Source organism: Malus domestica, chromosome 15 (genome assembly GCF_042453785.1).
Source record: "Malus domestica chromosome 15, GDT2T_hap1".
Classification (NCBI taxonomy): domain Eukaryota; kingdom Viridiplantae; phylum Streptophyta; class Magnoliopsida; order Rosales; family Rosaceae; genus Malus; species Malus domestica.
The window spans coordinates 50,878,822-50,896,543 of NC_091675.1; the positions used below are offsets into that span (position 1 = coordinate 50,878,822).

Sequence of the window (17,722 nt, forward strand, 5' to 3'; positions counted from 1 at the left end):
GCAAAGCCTAACCCTATAAATAGGCACCCATTCTCACAAAAAAGCTAGGCCAACACTCTTGCAAAAATCTCTAAATTCTCTAAACACTCTTTCTCTCTAAATTCTAACTTTGGCATCGGAGGTTCTTCGGCCAAAGCCTCCCCCCATTCATCGTGGGCGCGTGAGGCTTGTGGCCATAACCAAATGTGTTATTTATTTTGTAGGTGCAATTTTGTTTAAAATCAAGGAGGAAGAAATTTGCATCCACAAATTGGTGCTTTCATTGAGAGTTGAGATTCACACTCGTAGAAGACTCTTGCGCAAAAAGGTTTTTTCTCTATTTCCTCTATTTTCTAGTCCACTTGTATTTTTCATACGTTTTTATTATGAGAATTTTTTATTTGCCAAGATTCTTTGATAAAACGTAAAAGAGAAATACAATGGCTAGAAATTTAGAAAATTCCACAAGTGAAAATTCCAATATTCAAGAAATGGGACTGCGGTGATCCACGAGACTAAACGTGATCTTAAAGGGAGCGGCACCACCACCACAAGGCTCCACCATGGCAACCACCGAGGTGGCCACCATGGCAATCACCCGCGGCGAGGTCCATGGCTCCACCACTACGGCCCAAGCCGTGTTATCCAGGGCCCACGCCACCAAAGCCACGGCTCGAGCCATGTTACTCCATGCCCAACGTGAGCCCAATGCGTTTCCAATTCGAGCTCAAGCCTCGCATTCGCATGCACCACGCATTAAGCAGCCTGCTCCCGTGACCTAGCCTGCTCCCGTAATCCAACCTACTCCTGCAGCCTTGCCTGCTCCCGCGACCCAGCCTGCTCCTGTAATCCAGCCTGCTCCTGCAGCCTTGCCTCCCATGGTTTCCCAAGCAGCTCAAGTTGGCCCGAGAATATCTTAACTATCCGGAGCAACCATCAAGCTGGGGGCATTTTCACCAAATTTCTCCGCGGATTTGACATTTCCCAATTCAAATCTTGCACCCGGAGTCTACCACACTTCCATTGCTCAAGGAGGCACATTCCTTCCAAGCTCTTCCAATCCAAATGGCGAACAACACTTGTCTCGACAAGTCATAGAGTTGACGAGCGCCCTTGCACAACAGACGACCTTGGTGAATCAACTCTTGCAACGCACCGAGATCCAACGTGCCCCGGACGAGGTGTCCCGAAGTAGGACAAGGGTAAATGAACCTCTCCGCCAGCATCCCGGCAAACATTAACCAGCCATGTTCCAAGCGTTCGTGCATTCCCAATCAAGCCCACAGACGAGCATACGTTCACGGTTGAGGTCATACTCCGATTATCAACATGGACAACCTTCCAGGTGAAATGTTCATTCACAACTAGGCTCACAAGGAGCATTCTCCACCTCACATCTGAGTAGGCAGCACAGCAGATGGAGAGAAACAGTCACTCAATCCGACTCAAGTTCAAGCAGCAGCCTGCGAACGGCCCGTTCGCTTGCTGGATACATGCCACATGCACCGCAGTCGCAACATAGACGAGTTAAACATAGGGAAGAGCGGCCCAAACCCATAGGTCACGACCGGAGGCAGTCGAAAATTCCATTGCCCCAGCAGAGGTAAATTCAAGAAGAAGTTGATAGGCTTTTAACTGAACGACTGCGCAATTTCCAACGAAACGAGGCTGCTGACGTACGCTTCGACGAGACATGACCAACATAAGCATGTCATCATTCACGAATGAGATCGAGTTGATAGATCCACCTCGCGGGTTCACTATGCCTCATTTCATTCCGTACAAGGGAGACGAAGATCCGGATCGACATCTCAAGTATTACTGCAGTACCATGATCCTCTACAGGAACAATGATTCACTTATGTGCAAAATTTTTGCCACAACTCTACAAGGCGAGGCGTAAGACTGGTTTCACACTCTACCGCCGCAGTCGATCCGAAGTTTTAACGAACTTTCCTTTGTTTTCACTAAGGAGTATTCGTTTAATCGCTCAATCAAAAGGACATCCGACCATCTCTTCAGCATCGTAAAAGACCCTCGGGAGACAATTCGCGACTATGTCAAGAAGTTCAAAATGGAGAAGGCGAAGATTGTTGGCTACAACGAAGACATAGCAACGACAACATTCAGAAATGGGCTTTCCACGGAACATCCTTTATTCGGAAAATTGATCATGGGAGAAGAATTGACCCTAGCAGCTTCATATGCTTTGGCAGAAAAGCATGCATTATGGGACGAGGCCAAGCAGTCTAACAAAAACGAGTCAAAAAAGAAGCACATGGAACGTTCCCCGACCAAAGAAAACTCAGCGCTTGAAACATTCACCAAGTTCACAGTTCCAATCAGCCAAATTCTTCGCAAGCTCAAGAATGAACCTTGGTTTGAACTACCACCACCCATGAAAAGCGATCTTACTAGGCTGGATCATACAAAATATTGCGCATTCCATCAAGGACCAGGCCACACTACCAACGGCTGCCTGAAGTGGAAGCAGTACCTTGAGAAGCTGACAAATGAGGGCCGATGCGATGAGTATCTTAACAGGTCAACAAAACGGCCTACATAAGCAGGGGAAGTTCCCATCACCCCCTGAACCACGTTTGGATTTTTTCCAAATAAGTTCGAAGATTCAAGCAGCTCGACGAACAAGGCTTCATAAGCCGAAGAATATCCAGTTTGTTATGCAGTTTCTACTTTCCAGCACAGTTGATTTATTTCTTTATTCTCAATAAAGATTCAAGAAGTTATTCATAAGTCTGCTCCAAACCCTTTCTGGGTCTGCTCTCCAGTGCGAGAGGTTAAACTAATTGCTCTCCAGTGCGATAGGGTAAACTAATTCCCCGACACCCTAAAGGGTCTGCTCTCTAGTGTGATAGGTTAAACTAATTGCTCTACAGTGTGAGAGGGTAAACCAATTCCCCGACACCCATATGGGTCTGCTCTCCAGCGCGAAAGGTTAAACTAATTGCTCTCCAGTGCGAGAAGGTAAACCAATTGCTCTCCAGTGTGAAAGGGTAAACTAAATCCCTGACACCCATCTGGGAAAGCTTCCAATGTAAGAAGGCCACATAGTTTAAAAGATCGAATGCTTAAATATCAGTTAAGTAACAAATGGTTAGGGAGCAGCAACCACTTTTACACTTAATAGTTCGCTCATCCTACACTTCATCTTTAGCAACTCCGATCTTGGCAGCTTCATCCTTGACTGCTCCATCTACGGCAACTGAGAAATCAAACTCAAGCAGTTTCCTCATTTTTGGCAAGCAGCCCAGACGTGGTAGCCCAAACTGTTGTCCATGCCACGCCATTTCCTCGGCCCATGCCGAGCCAATCCTTGGCTTCAATCAAGCTGACAACATAAACAATGGCCCTTGCCACATCACCTCATTGGCCCATGCCAAGCCGACTCCTGGCCCCTGCCAGCCGACGTGCCACACCACCCCGACGGCTGCCCCGTGGTAGCACCTCCCAAGAAGAAGATAAGGAGAATTAAGTTTTCCTTACATCGGTGCGGCGCGGAGAAAACAAAGAAAGCAACGAAAGACAGTCCTTCGCACGAACAAGATGTAGAAGATTGAAGCTTTCTCTCTCTTGTAGGGTAGAATAAATTGCTCTCCAAAGTTGATTTAACAACCCACTTAAGGTGGACTTAAATAGGCTTTGAGAAAAATTTATTTCCCTTTCCTAGAAGGATCTAATTTCACATTAAAGAGGGAATCAAGCAGTCCTAAGTTTCCTAGAGCAAGAAGATCTCTACACCTGCTGCCCTTTCCTACGAGCAGCCCAGCAGGTGTGGGGGCATTTGTGGAGCCAAAAATAATCACAAGGCGGCACGTGGATTTTTTAGTATAAGAGGACCAAACTACCCTTGAGGCGCACCGGGATTGCTACATGCGAGCAGCTAAAAAATGCTCCAAATATTTATTCCAAAATTATATTAATTGGTTAATTAATGGATTAATTACCCAATTAATCCATTAAACATCAATTAAAACATCCAAATAACCACAACATATATCCCACTCAATCCCAAAACTAGTGATTGACCGGCCACCCCCTTTCTCCCTAGCTTTTCACACTTTTCTCCATTTTATTACCCTATTTACACAACTATTCAATTTTGTAACCTCCTATTTATTTCTTTTATACTTAATTAGCCAATAAATTGGCTAATTAAGCTAAAACTATAACCACCAAAACTCATTAGTGGCCGGCCACACCTTGGGAAAATTGGGCAAAGCCTAACCCTATAAATAGGCACCCATTCTCACCAAAAAGCTAGGCCAACACTCTTGCAAAAATCCCAAAATTCTCTAAACACTCTTTCTCTCTCAATTCTAACTTTGGCATCGGAGGTTCTTTGGCCAAAGCCCCCCATTCATCGTGGGCGCGTGAGGCTTGTGGCCATAACCAAAGGTGTTATTTATTTTGTAGGTGCAATTTTGTCTAAGATCAAGGAGGAAGAAATTTGCATCCACATTCCACAGGAATGTTATGCAAATCTTAGGCAGCTTGAATCATTAAGTTTGAGTTGGAAGAAGCTCCGTTGCCTGCTCTGCTAGTTGAGGAGTGTCACCAAATTCGGCACTATCAGCAACATCAACACATTTCACACACTCCCGCTTCCAAAACATATCACAAAATCAAAAACCAAATGAGATTATGTAGCAGAAAAGACAGAAAAATAGATTAAGAAAAGCAATTAATATTAAATATAGAGGGTGAATGATGTTGTCCAATAAATAAGATAGCTGTATATATTTCTCGACCATGAGAAAACATCAAATTAATAGAGGCATTAATCCTAAGTTTGCCATTCGTTATTGCCGGAATCAGGAGCTTTCTTTCAGAACCTTTTGACCAACGGGTCCTTGGTCTAAACTTGATGACATATTGTAAAGTCCTCTTACATACAAATTAATGAAATATTAATTTATTTCCATGAGTTATTTGATTTTGCAAATTCAAAATAATTGAAGAATACTGAAAATTACTAAACCCCATCACAACATCCCATTAGTGAAAAATCAAAGACAAAAGTAAATTACTATCTTTCTAAGCATCCAAAGATAGCATACTCAAAATACCAAATTCAACTCCAATGTCTTAAAAAATTAAAAAACAAATTAGCCAAATTGGAATAGTTAGATCAAATAAAGATTTAAGTCAACCAATTACACAAAATAATTCATGCAAAGTAGGCTCCTAAGAAAATATACCACAATGGTGGTGGAGGAGGCCAAGGCTTAAATAGTGGAGGACAGCAACATTTAAATATACCGCAGCAGCACGGAATCCACAAACTGCATAATCAAAACCAAGGCATACACAGAAGGGAAACCAGGATCGGAAGTTGATACCGATGTTAGATACCAATTCCAGCCACTAGTTCATCCTTAACTGGAAGCAAGAATTGTAGGAAATGGCGAGAAGGAGAAGATGGAGTATTTTTTGTAAAATGATTTTTTATATTTGATTTCATCTATCCCCGTTCAACAAGAAAGAGAGAGCTTTAATAGCACTAGCAACCTCCCCAATGAAAGACCGTCACATGGCATACACAGCCTAAACTCTTAAACAACAGCACAAAAGAAAGGCAAATTACACAACGACCCCAAAACATTACATTTCGACCCAAAACTTTGTTGCTTGTGATCAAGGCAATCACAGTACATAACAGTCTATGATCCGATTTTGCCGGCTCCGTCAGAGATGCTGCCTGAGGAGGGCTTCGCTCTCAGAGAATGAAGGAGGTAGGGTCTCGAATTCTAATTGTTTTCGATTGAACCGATAGTTCTGTATATCAATTAAATTTTGACTCTTTTGTGCAATTTAGTTGAAAGTTGTTGGTTTTGATTTGGCTTGATCTTTCTGTTGCTGAGAAATTGGGTGGAAATTGTTGTTTTGATTTTGTAGTTTTCAAGAATTGCATGCTTAGTGATCAGTAATCGTCTGGCTTTATCGGATAAGGAGATAAAGCAATTAGATTTCAAAATTTGGATTTACAGTTCGTATTTTGAGCCTGAATTCATGAAAACAAACGTAACCCATTATTTATTAGCGATTAATGATTTGATCTTGCACCCATGTTGTCTGCTTTCCATTTCTCATCTCTCTTGCCATCTTCTCTGTATTTTGGCTGCTTCTCTCTCCCGCACTCCTTTTTTTTTTTTTTTTTTGAATCTAGTGTCTCCTGGTCTTTAACCCGACTACTCACTAGGCCACCCGCCTGACCCCACAACATTTGGTAGGCAAGAAACTCTAGCAATTGCTAGGTCTAGGTGGGTACCTTGTGAGGTGTCGAACCCCAGACCTCTTGGTAACAAACCAAGGGCCTGACCATTAGACTAAACACTCTTAGGTAAGAGACACTAAAGTATAAAGTGAGATATCAGGGCACACGCCTTTATAGAAACACTTGGTTTCATTAATCCAGAATTTACTTTCTTCATAGGTTTCAAATGGAACTACTTAATATGTTGTTTTCGTAATTCTTTTTGCTTTCAAAGTTTATTGCTCAGTTGTGTTCGTAACCTCTGGGTTCTTACAGTTCTTTGTCTCTCTTACTTCAGATTCTTTGCGTTTTTTATCATTCGTTTGTGAAGAAATGGGTCGTACGAAGTGGTAGGGCTTTGAGGAAGGCACTTGCCACCAAGGTGCGTTTTGTTTGGGTTTCTGATGTCAAGAAAATTAGAATTGATAATTGCAAGCGATTTTTTCCAAGAAACAATCAGATTATTGAATCTAAGTTGCTAATTGTTTAATTTTGTATATGCTGCAATTAAATCAGCACCCGCAACTGGAGGAGTCAAGAAGCCTGACTGCTACCGCCCTGGAATCGTCACTTTTCGGTAAGTTTTCAACACAATATAGTTCAAATCCTCTGAATCATGTTCTTGAATTCTATATGTATCGTGTTCTTTGCATTTCGTTATCTGAAATCTGTTCTTTGAATTTGGTTACCGGAATCATGCCTAATGTTTGATGTGGCCAGTGGCTTTGTATGGCTGGTTGGTGTGCATTGGGAGTGTTTTTAGTTAATGGCAGACATAGGACAAAGGTGTGGGGCAGCGAAGTCAAGTGGGAATAGGAATTTAGGATGGTACAGTTTTTGCTAATTTATGGGACTAGAAGTCTTCCTTTATTTTTTGTCTTCGTGCGATGAAAAAAAATGGGTGAGTAATTTGAACTCCAGTTTAAGATAATAACATGTGAATTTTTCGTATTACTGTTTTTTCCCTTTCTATTAAAAACAACCTTTGATTTCTTTGATAGTGCTTTTTTCTATCTGTACTATTGTTGAACTCCCCCAGTTATCAGTTTTGGCTCAAAAAAATTATTTGATGATGACATGCTGAATTGAATATTGGCTAAAATTATATTGAAATTTGTAGCCCGAAGCAGATATCGTTAAAAGAGCTCTAAGTCACCCTCTGAAATTAATTGCCATAAGTGATGTTGTAAATGGAAGCGTTGTCGATGAGAAGGCATTTTTTTTCGTTTCACTTTATATACTACGCTCACTATCTGTTTAATATGTCTCATCGTATAAATTAAAGTCTCATTTCTCAGGTGCTTTCAAGTGACAACCCCAACTATGGATGCATGCTGCCACTGGAAACTATGAAAATTTAATAGTTGCTGGGATCACTGATGCAACTAAAGTGGGTTTCTTCATCAAGTACTTCATGAATAGAATATTTCGGAGATCCAATTGCTGGGACAGATTGAAGAAGGTGAAAATCACAGGGGTGGAATACTGGGGAGGGTGGTAGGGTTATGGGGAGTGGGCTCTGGTTGGTTTCGGTTTGACCGAGGCCATGGTTCGATGGAATCGAGGTGATGAGGACGATTCATGAGGTCACATCCACAAGATATAGGGCTTACACGTGGGGTTTAGGGGTTTCACGGGGAGGGTTACAGAGGGAGGGGGTGCACGCGTGAATTGCAGAAGGGGAGGGAGAGAGGGAGAAAGAGGGGGAGTAGGGTTGCTATATTCAAGTTCTCTTTTTTATTTTTACTTGAATTTAATTTGATTTGATTTGATTTTTTTTTTTTTTTTTTTTTTTTGCTACAGGTTGAGAATGCAAAAGCTCAGCTGGAGGTGGAGGTGAGAATTTTAATTTAATTCATGGTATATTGTTGTTTTTTTTTTTTTACTTTATTTTTGTGGGATTGTGCTGTTTTTGGGGAAAACAATATTAAATTGAAGTAAAGTTTAGATATTTCTGTAATTGGGATTTAGAGTAAGAGATGAAGAACTAAATGTGATTTCAAAATTAAAAGTTTAGAACTTTTTTGGTTTGGAAGCTAATTTTAAATTCAGTTAGCTGATTAATTAATGGAGAAATGTATAACGAATGCGTGATATGTTTTTCGATGCGTATGAGCAGACATGGGTACTGCTTCAGCGGCAACAGCTGCTACATGATGGTAGATGAGGAATTCTGAGATGCTGAGTGCTCTTAGTTTAAGAGATGAAGACTTGATAATGATCGTTCCAATTCTGCCTCAAGGTATACTTGATAATGATGTCGTTTATGTGCAATTCACTGTATGATGTTCGTGCCTTTAATGGGCCTATCGACATAATTCAATGCACCCACCAATTGGTTTTATGATCATACATCATTCGTGAGAAATGGGATGGTGAGTTTCTCGATACAGTTTTAATTTTTGTGCGAATAATGTTTGTAAAATGTCTGTTTTTATTTAGTTCATTGCAGATTCTTATTCCTTTATTTAGTTCACCATATTCTTACTCTTTTATTTAGTTCACCATTCATGCTTTTAAAGATAACAAGTGCATGGCTCTCTCAGATGTTAGTTTTGGGTGGCAATTGAAAGATACAAGGATAAACAAAAATACTTACCAATTGAAAGGATAAATTCAATTGAAAATATTTGGTTCATCAATTATTATAGTATGAGCTTTTTGCATTAAATGTCCTGTTTTCGGGGAGAGTGATTCATGTAATTGGGTTTTATTAATTTTTTCATGATTTTATGCAGTTTTTCGTTTAAATTTGTGGATTCTGAAGCACTTTTATGAGTGTTAATTTCTGTTTGTATGTCTAAAATCTGTTTGGAATTTGGCTGTTTCTTCAATTTCATCACCACCCATTCTCACAACTTCATCTAAAGTGTTTTGCATGTATAAGATTCGTGTTCATGGAGGTCATTTCAAACGGATTTCAAGCTGAGCTGCAGAAATTTGATTCAAATTGATGGATTTGGGTAAGAAACTAAGAAACCATAATCTTTTCTTTCGGTTTTAAGAGCTGAATTTGATGGTTAAGTTTATGTTTTAAGATTATCTTCCTTTCTCCTAAATACTGAGTTTTATGAGATTACATTTGGCAAGTCTGAAAACGGATTAGAAATACTGAGTTTTATGAGATCTATTTGGCAAGATTATCTTCCTTTCTCCTAAATACTGAGTTTTATGAGATCTATTTGGCAAGTTTGAAAGTGGATTGCGTATGTTTATATCTTCCTTTCTTCTAAATACTGAGTTTTATGAGATCACACCATCTTATGTTTATTATATAATCTTATGCAATCAGAAGAATTATCATATTTTTCTTTTTAGATTTCAACATATTTGGAAATACTTCAAATTTTTTGTAGTGCAGTTTGTAGTTAACATGATTACGTGAGTTCTGTTTCTTTAGTAAATTTTTATGCAGGAAAGAAAGTCATTTCTCAGTTTGTAGTTAACATGATTACATAAGTTCTGCTTATCTTATTGGCCTTATTCACTCATGTGTTGTTCTGTTCATTCATGATTGTGTTAAATTTATTTAGGTTAAATGTGTCTTATTCATGCAGTTACGCATGAAACAGTTGTTCCCGCCGCAATGTGCGGGTTTATTTTCTAGTTCCAATCTAAACCTAGAGACGAAACGAGGCCATGTATTACAAAGACAAAAATTCTAAAACAGCCTTTGCTCAGAGAATAAAAAAAGCCATGCAGTGAGAACATCTAAGGGAAACGAGTTGATCCTCAATAAACACCTCAATAGAATGACATATCTTTGTTAAAGCATCTGCCACAAAATTAGCTTTATCTAAAACATGATAGAAGCTGATATGATCAAGCATCCCATGTTTGCCCAAGAGAAACCGATTTGAGCCGCATCTGCTCCAAATATCTCAGGCAAACAGTCAGCTGACAAAATGCGGTCAATGGCTTCAACATCTTGAGAATAAAAGGCACAACTAGGATCAATTGGTTGTACTTTATATAGGGATAAGAATTGAGTTACCTCTTTTACAAATGTTACTTATTCATTCCGGCCGTTATATGGTACAACACTGAACAGAGAGTACAACTTTTCCGGCCTCTAAGTCCGGAACCCTTCCAAACATTGGACACTAGAATACCAAAATAATGCAATAAGATACAACAGTACAATACAATATAGTTGAAAACAATCCATCTAAGATAGTACAGGCTCAATCAGATGAATCAAAGGAGCCCTAGTGTTCAAGCTTCCATCTTTGCGGTAAACTTAAGTGGTGGCTTCAAGAAATGGATAATCAGTGTAACCAATGACGGGATCAGGTGTGTAGAATGTCTCTCTGTTGTATTTGTTTAGAGGAGCATTAAGTTCAAATCTCTTTGGCAAATCCGGATTCGCCAAGAAAATACGGCCATAAGCAATAAGATCTGCACGGCCCTCGGCCACAGCTCTGTTTCCATCTTCCCTGTCATAACCACCAGCAGCAATGAAGGTACCATGGAAAGCCTTTCTCATGGGAAGAAGACTCTGGTGGGTTTCAGCTATTTCTCCAACTGCCTTCATCCTCGGCTCAACCATCATGTGGCAGTACACGATTCCATATTTGTTCAAGGCATTGGCCATATAGAGTCCTAATTCTTTTGGATTTGAATCCCCTGCGTCCATAAAGTCAGCAAATGGACCTAATCTAATTCCAACTTTATCTGCTCCTATTTCGTTAACGACAGCTTCAACAACTTCCAGAGGAAGGCGGCAACGATTCTCTAGAGATCCACCATATTGGTCTGTTCGATCATTCACATGATCTTTCAGAAATTGATCAAGAAGGTAGCCATGCGCCCCATGAATTTCAACTCCATCGAAGCCTATATTAACAGATTAACAATTTCAACATACTGACGGTATTAGAACCTTAAGCATTGTCGCTGAATTACCAAAAAATTCAATAACGAGATGTGAGGGGGCTTGCAGCTTTTTACTCCACCCCACCAGCACCACCCACCACCCACACCCACCCCCCTTCCCCTCTTCCTCCTCCTCCTCCCCCAAGGCCAGAGTTTGAAGAATCCCCCTCCCATCTCTAACTACATTTCGCTGATCAAACACAATTTATTTTGCATAAGATTTGAAGCAAATTGAGTTGTTGTAAATTATGTTTCATATGTAACGTAAAGACAAATTACCAGCTTCAATAGAATTCCTTGCAGCAAGTCTAAAATCATTGACAATTTGTGGAATTTCATCTGTCCTTAATCGTCTTGGAGGCGTGAATTCAGAAGCATCGATGCCATTTAATCGTATCGGCTTGTCAGTAGAAGATATTGGAGCTTGCCCATTTGGTTGATAACCTGTAAGCAAGGAGGGAAAGAATTACAAACTGAAGTCTAACAACAGTAACTAACATCCACAGCAGCACTCTTTTAAGTGGGAATCCTTTGTTACAAATTACTATAAAATTTGTTAACATCAAACTTCTTCCCATCCAATAATAATAATAACAATGCTTCTGAAACAGCAAGGTCATAAAAGTGGTGTCTTCTTATGAGTTATGTTAAAAACACCAACTCGGAACTTAGCAAGTCCAAGTTTTATCGTCATTTGAGCAACAAACAATGTTGTCAATTATAATCACTCGCTCGTTCTGATGCATACACCATTATGTTATACATCAAACTTCTTAATCGGTCTAATTATTCACTCATGTTAACACAGCATTCTATGGTAAAAGTGAGGTCATAAAGGTGTAAGTCAGAAACGCACCGCTATTAGAAACCCTTCCAACATGCCAAATCTGACAGAAGAAGACGCCACCTTCAGCATGAACAGCATCAACAATGGGTTTCCAGGCTTCAACTTGCTCCTTTGTCCATATACCAGGTGTGTTCGGGTACCTTCGTTTATTAAAGAACCAAAAATTTCATCAAACTTTGAAACGAAAGAAGCACCCTCAAATGTTTGTTAGTCTATAAATCTACTGTTGTTGAAAATACCCTTGAGCTGTGTCGGAAACTCCGGTGGCTTCGGCTATGAGAAGACCCCCGTTCGACGTTCTCTGAGAGTAATATAAGATAGCATGTGGTTGAGGAACATTGTTGTATGATCTCTGTCTGGTCAATGGTGCTAAAATAATTCTGGAAAGGAAAAAGAACTTGTAATTATAAATACAGAGTGATCAAGACGGAATGTGGCTGAGGAACATTATCGAATGATCTGTATCTAGTCATCAACGGTGAAAATACAATTCTAAAGAGGAAAAACATACAATAAACCATAAATACAACCTTCAGACTTTGTAGGAAGGATTAGTTTGCTAAGGCTCCTTTGATAACAAATTCGCTTATAGTTTTCTTGTTTTAGTTAAAAAGGATAAACGACGGAGGAAGAAGGAATTTGGGACGAAAATGTGTGAAATAAAAACTCGAATTGTAGATTATCTGAATATGCTTTTTGTCCTTCGTTTTCGGTATCATTCCATGCACGTTTAGTCCCTCATCCATCCCTTTCCCTTCCTCCTCCTCCTCCTCCTCTTCTATCATGCATTTTCTCTATCTATCACTTAAAATTAAAAACTAAAAATCAAATACGAAATCGTTACCAAACACAACTTGAACAAAGCAATGTCTTACGAAGTGACCATGGCCGAAAGGACACATACTTTTAACGATCAGTTGCATCTATTTTCAACAATTAATCAATGAAATAACTCAAGTGTGCTAGTGTTTTGATTTAATTTGTAACATCTGTACTATTTTATAGACAAAGATAGAGTTACAAGGACACTTCTTGTCTCCTTCCCAACATTTGTACTATTTTATAGACAAAGATATAGTTACAAAAACTACTTGTCTCCTTCCCCAAATCATTCTTCGGGAAGAGATTGTCAAAGATCAACACCAGCCCATTAAGATCAGTCGGTACAAAGGAACTAGATTGGTCTAGTTCAAACATGCATGGTTTTCTCTAGAAGATTCTATAATGGGAATATGCTAGAAAACTCTAGCAAAGAAGGTTGTTCCTTAAGTTGGTGGAAGATTCTAGAAGAATGGTGAGGTTTCCACCAACATGCAAGATTAGTGTAGATAATTCTAGCTTGGGAAGTTAGTAGAATTATCTAGATAACTCTAGCATGATATTTCCATGCTTCTCCAAGGTTCCATCCATGCCTATAAAATGAGAAGGCATCCACACCATTTGTATCAACCAAGTAACCAAGTAACCAACCAAGCAATCAAGAATGCAACCAAGTGAGAGTGAGAAGCAAGAATAGTCTTGTAGGAGTGTGAGTGATCTAGAGTTTGTCTCTAGAAAGTGAGTGAGTGTCATTGCTTCTAAAGTTGTGTCTTTGAGTGTTTTGAGTGTTGTAATATTTTGTGTGTGTAGTACAAGTAATTTGTTTACTTGTGTTGTCTCTCCAACACTTGTGTTAGACTTGTGTACTCTAAGTTCTTATCAACAATTGGTATCAGAGCGGTACGATCAGGGACCGTCTCTAGTGAAGTTTTTTTAGAATCGTTAGAAGTTTACTACTTCACAAGATTATTCGTTAAGCTTGTTCGGTTTATCGAAGTTCTGCCGACACGATGGGAGATCTTCAAGTTGTTGAAGGAATCAAGAAGTTGAACAACAAAAATTACAACACATGGGCGACATGTATGGAGTCTTACCTACAAGGCCAAGATCTTTGGGATGCTGTCGGCGGTAATGAAGTTATGCAGCCGGAAGAAGACTCTAGTGGCATTTTGAGGAAGTGGAAGATCAAGGCAGGTAAGGCCATGTTTGCCTTAAAAACCACAGTTGAAGATGACATGTTAGAGCACATACGGAAGGCTAAGACACCAAAAGAAGCGTGGGACACCTTCGCCACACTCTTTTCAAAGAAGAATGATACAAGACTGCAACTTCTCGAGAATGAGCTACTATCGATGGCCCAACGAGACATGACGATTGCTGAATATTTCCACAAGGTAAAGGCTATTTGTCGTGAAATTTCTGAGTTAGATCCTAGTGCTGCCATTGTACAATCCAGGATAAAAAGAATAATTATCGATGGATTGAGACCCGAATATTGAGGCTTCGTTGCCGCTGTACAAGGATGGCCGACCCAACCATCACTTGTTGAGTTCGAGAATTTGCTTGCCGATCAAGAAGCTTTGGCAAAGCAAATGGGAGGGGTCTCGTTAAAAGGTGAAGAGGAAGCGCTCTACACCAAAAGTAAAGGCAGTTTTAAGCAGCGTGCTCGTGGTGGATCTAAAATAAATGGTGACAAGGCGAAATGTCATCAAGGAGGAGGGAGTTCTCGACCAGGGGGAGCTCCGAAGTATCACGGCAACCATGGTCAGTCCCAGAATAATAAAAGGTTTGAGGGCAAGTCTACAATTGTGGAAAGAAGGGCCACATGGCAAAGGATTGCTGGTTCAAAAAACCCGCAGAAAGTAACGTCACCAACTCAGAGAAGAAAAGTGAAGATGATTGGGACGCCGTAGCATATCTAGCTATGGAGGAAGAATGGGACGCTGAAGCATCTTCTTGGTGGTGCTCAGAAAATGAGGTGTTCCCTGACTCAAGAGAGATTGAGGATACGTTGCAGGAGGAAATGGGAGACCGAGCTGCCCAAACCCAAACGAGTCTAGATGAGCTCGAGGAATTGCTTGATGGTGACGATGTCAAGCAAGAAGTACCTAAGAGTCATTGGCAAACTGAAGAAGTTAGACCTAGTGAAGTGGAAGTATCATTTCCACGATCATAACTAAGTAGGTCAACGGGAATAACGAAGTCAAATCCCAAATGCGCCAACGCAACCATAGTAGAAGAAGCAGTTGAAGCTAAGATGCGTATAGAAGCATCACAAAATTCTAAATGGCGTAAAGCTAGAAGAAGAGGTCGCTGCGTTAAAGAAATATCAAACTCGGGATCCAGTGGTAAGGCCAAGAGATGTGAAACCCATATCATGCAAATAGGTGTTCAAGATAAAGTGTCGACTGAGCGAGAAGAAAAGAATGAGCTGGTGTTGAGGGGGAGTGTTAAAGATCAACACCAGCCTATTAAGATCAGTCGGTACAAAGGAACTAGATTGGTCTAGTTCAAACATGCATGGTTTTCTCTAGAAGATTCTATAATGGGAATATGCTAGAAAACTCTAGCAAAGAAGGTTGTTCCTTAAGTTGGTGGAAGATTCTAGAAGAATTGTGAGGTTTCCACCAACATGCAAGATTAGTGTAGATAATTCTAGCTTGGGAAGTTAGTAGAATTATCTAGATAACTCTAGCATGATATTTCCATGCTTCTCCAAGGTTCCATCCATGCCTATAAAATGAGAAGGCATCCACACCATTTGTATCAACCAAGTAACCAAGTAACCAACCAAGCAATCAAGAATGCAACCAAGTGAGAGTGAGAAGCAAGAATAGTCTTGTAGGAGTGTGAGTGATCTAGAGTTTGTCTCTAGAAAGTGAGTGAGTGTCATTGCTTCTAAAGTTGTGTCTTTGAGTGTTTTGAGTGTTGTAATATTTTGTGTGTGTAATACAAGTAATTTGTTTACTTGTGTTGTCTCTCCAACACTTGTGTTAGAGTTGTGTACTCTAAGTTCTTATCAACAGAGATTTGGTCCTTCCCAACATTTGGACTATTTTATAGACAAAGATACAGTTACAAACACTCCTTGTCCCCTTCCCCAAATCATTCTTCAGGAAGAGATTCGATCCGAATCTCTCCAATTAAGTGATCTAGGCCGTTGAAATTCAATCAAACGACTACAATTATTATAACTTTTAGAGAGGCTTCCTGTTTGTAGTCGTTAAATCAAATTTCAACGGTCCGAATCACTTGATCTTGGGCCTTTGATGGGAGAGATCCGGACCGAATCTCTTTCCTTTTTTGTATAGCTATATTTCACACGCACACATGAATAAACTACACAGTACGCTAAACTTGAATATAGACAAGCAGTAATTTCATCTTCTATTTTTCCTGTTAACCAAAAGCTATCTGCAGACCTAGCTACTCTTTGAATCCAAGTTCGGATCTCCTCTCATAGTTTTTACCAAGGTTCTAAAAGACGCTAGGCGCTAGTCGGGTGGCGGGCTGGGGCCTAGCGCATAGGCGGACTAGGCGGATTTAAGTAAATCTATTATATTTTGTGTAAATAAGTGTCTGTTTATACTTAAAATATATATAATTTTATCATAAACTACAAAATAGAATGACATATATATTATGAAGTATTGGACATAATGAAAACATGAGGAACAAGTATATAATGTGTGTTCATTTAAGTATTCAACAAGTCTTTACAATTTATTGAAAAAATAAATAAAATACAAAATGCAAGTTATCTAATTTTTGTCTAAGTGAGTTGCAACCTAGTCGGTGCTTAGGTGGGTCTGGACAGGCTACGCGGGTGCCTTAGCAGATCTAGGCGACATTTTTTAATTTTCAAACGCCTAAGCATTAATTGGGGGCAGTGGTCAGCGGGGCTTGGCGGAAATTTTTAGAACAATGATTTTTACAACATCATATTAAAATAACGCCCGAATCAAAATAAATTAAACAATTACATGACAGAGAAATTTAGAAAAGTAAACAAATAGGAACAATGTATGAAAGTTTTAAGTACCTATGAGAAAGATTGAAGTTTCCCAATTTGTAGGGAGTGAGGAGAGGAATTGTGGGAGGTTGAGCAGCAGCAGACATCTCAGAATTCGAGTTGGTCGTCTGCCACCTGATTTTGTACTTGGCCTTTTATACTGGATTCTGGGATGAAGGAAGGAACGAAGGAACGAAGGAATGAATACAGGACCCGATTGGGTCTTTGTACGTTCAGTAGACGCTTAAAAGTCCGCCCTGCAGCTTTCCTCCACAAAAGTTAGAGATGGCTGGGTCCCACATCTCCCCTCCCTTGTATGGAATGGAAGGCTGAAAGCTGTGGTGGTGGTGGCGGCGGCGGCGGACGTCGATGGCTGGGTCTGTAATTACGTTTACGTGTGTCGAAAATTCACCAGTTTTCCCCATGAAAAAGGACGTCCACGGAATGCGGGTGTAATGCTAGCCGCATGTTCATTTCGATTTAGCTTTTTCATGCTGCATTATTAGGCCATGGTTTGAATAGTATATTGTTTAGGTCCTTAAGGCCCTCTCAAACTAGAAGGGTTAAAAACATAATCCCATCTAGAATTATAACTTTTAAAAAAAAAATAGTTTTAAATTAACAATATCAAATTATATTCATATATTATCTTCAATCAAATGAGCTAAACATAACCCATCAATTTTCGATGGATAGCAAGGTTATAATTCCATGGAGCTCATCAAGTCATCATTTGGCTAAATGAGCATTAGGCTGGCCAAATGTAGCCACCCTCTTAGCCCTTTTTTGGGGCTCAGCTCCTGCATTATTTGAGTCAAATTCAACAGCTATGTTTGAAAACATCCAATGAAAATTTAATTAAATTAACCAATAAATTTAATATATAAACTTAAAACTAAATAATTGTTGAGAGGGT

The 17,722-nt window shown here is 39.8% G+C and overlaps 2 protein-coding genes and 2 long non-coding RNA genes across 5 annotated transcripts; 3 read left to right on the plus strand and 1 right to left on the minus strand.

Moving 5' to 3' along the window:
• The first annotated feature begins 1,672 nt into the window (after nucleotides 1–1,672).
• On the plus strand, nucleotides 1,673–2,545 carry LOC139191994 (uncharacterized). The gene is made up of 2 exons (XM_070813036.1): nucleotides 1,673–1,878; nucleotides 1,981–2,545. The coding sequence occupies exons 1-2, from the start codon at nucleotides 1,673–1,675 to the stop codon at nucleotides 2,543–2,545; spliced, it is 771 nt and encodes a 256-aa protein (XP_070669137.1).
• Nucleotides 2,546–6,453: 3,908 nt separating this feature from the next.
• On the plus strand, nucleotides 6,454–7,715 carry LOC139187698 (uncharacterized). Of its 2 annotated transcripts, none has more exons than XR_011576500.1 (4): nucleotides 6,454–6,635; nucleotides 6,770–6,830; nucleotides 7,374–7,466; nucleotides 7,552–7,715. It is a non-coding gene; the product is annotated as an uncharacterized lncRNA (long non-coding RNA). The 2 variants fall into 2 exon arrangements; XR_011576501.1 differs by having other exon boundaries at nucleotides 7,374–7,454; nucleotides 7,552–7,694.
• A 156-nt stretch (nucleotides 7,716–7,871) lies between these two features.
• LOC139187616 (uncharacterized) lies at nucleotides 7,872–10,401 on the plus strand. Its single transcript, XR_011576502.1, has 4 exons — nucleotides 7,872–8,089; nucleotides 8,373–8,495; nucleotides 9,124–9,216; nucleotides 9,811–10,401. It is a non-coding gene; the product is annotated as an uncharacterized lncRNA (long non-coding RNA).
• Nucleotides 10,202–17,317, minus strand: LOC103402218 (12-oxophytodienoate reductase 2-like). Its single transcript, XM_008340963.4, has 5 exons — nucleotides 16,837–17,317; nucleotides 12,215–12,355; nucleotides 11,985–12,115; nucleotides 11,408–11,572; nucleotides 10,202–11,089 (listed from the first exon to the last, which is right to left on the minus strand). The coding sequence occupies exons 1-5, from the start codon at nucleotides 16,911–16,913 to the stop codon at nucleotides 10,494–10,496; spliced, it is 1,110 nt and encodes a 369-aa protein (XP_008339185.2). The 5' UTR covers nucleotides 16,914–17,317; the 3' UTR covers nucleotides 10,202–10,493.
• Between the last annotated feature and the right edge of the window lie 405 nt (nucleotides 17,318–17,722).

What these genes read in the sequence shown, in the direction of transcription:
- LOC103402218 (XM_008340963.4), bottom strand. Translation starts at nt 16,913, where the DNA reads ATGTCTGCTGCTGCTCAACCTCCCACAATTCCTCTCCTCACTCCCTAC. An exon ending in AACTTCAATCTTTCTCATAG is followed by an intron (nt 12,356 to 16,836) that starts GTACTTAAAACT and finishes TTTCCTTTCCAG; the next exon opens with AATTATTTTAGCACCATTGA. An exon ending in TGGAAGGGTTTCTAATAGCG is followed by an intron (nt 11,573 to 11,984) that starts GTGCGTTTCTGA and finishes CCTTGCTTACAG; the next exon opens with GTTATCAACCAAATGGGCAA.
- LOC139191994 (XM_070813036.1), top strand. Translation starts at nt 1,673, where the DNA reads ATGACCAACATAAGCATGTCATCATTCACGAATGAGATCGAGTTGATA. An exon ending in ACAACTCTACAAGGCGAGGC is followed by an intron (nt 1,879 to 1,980) that starts GTAAGACTGGTT and finishes CTCAATCAAAAG; the next exon opens with GACATCCGACCATCTCTTCA.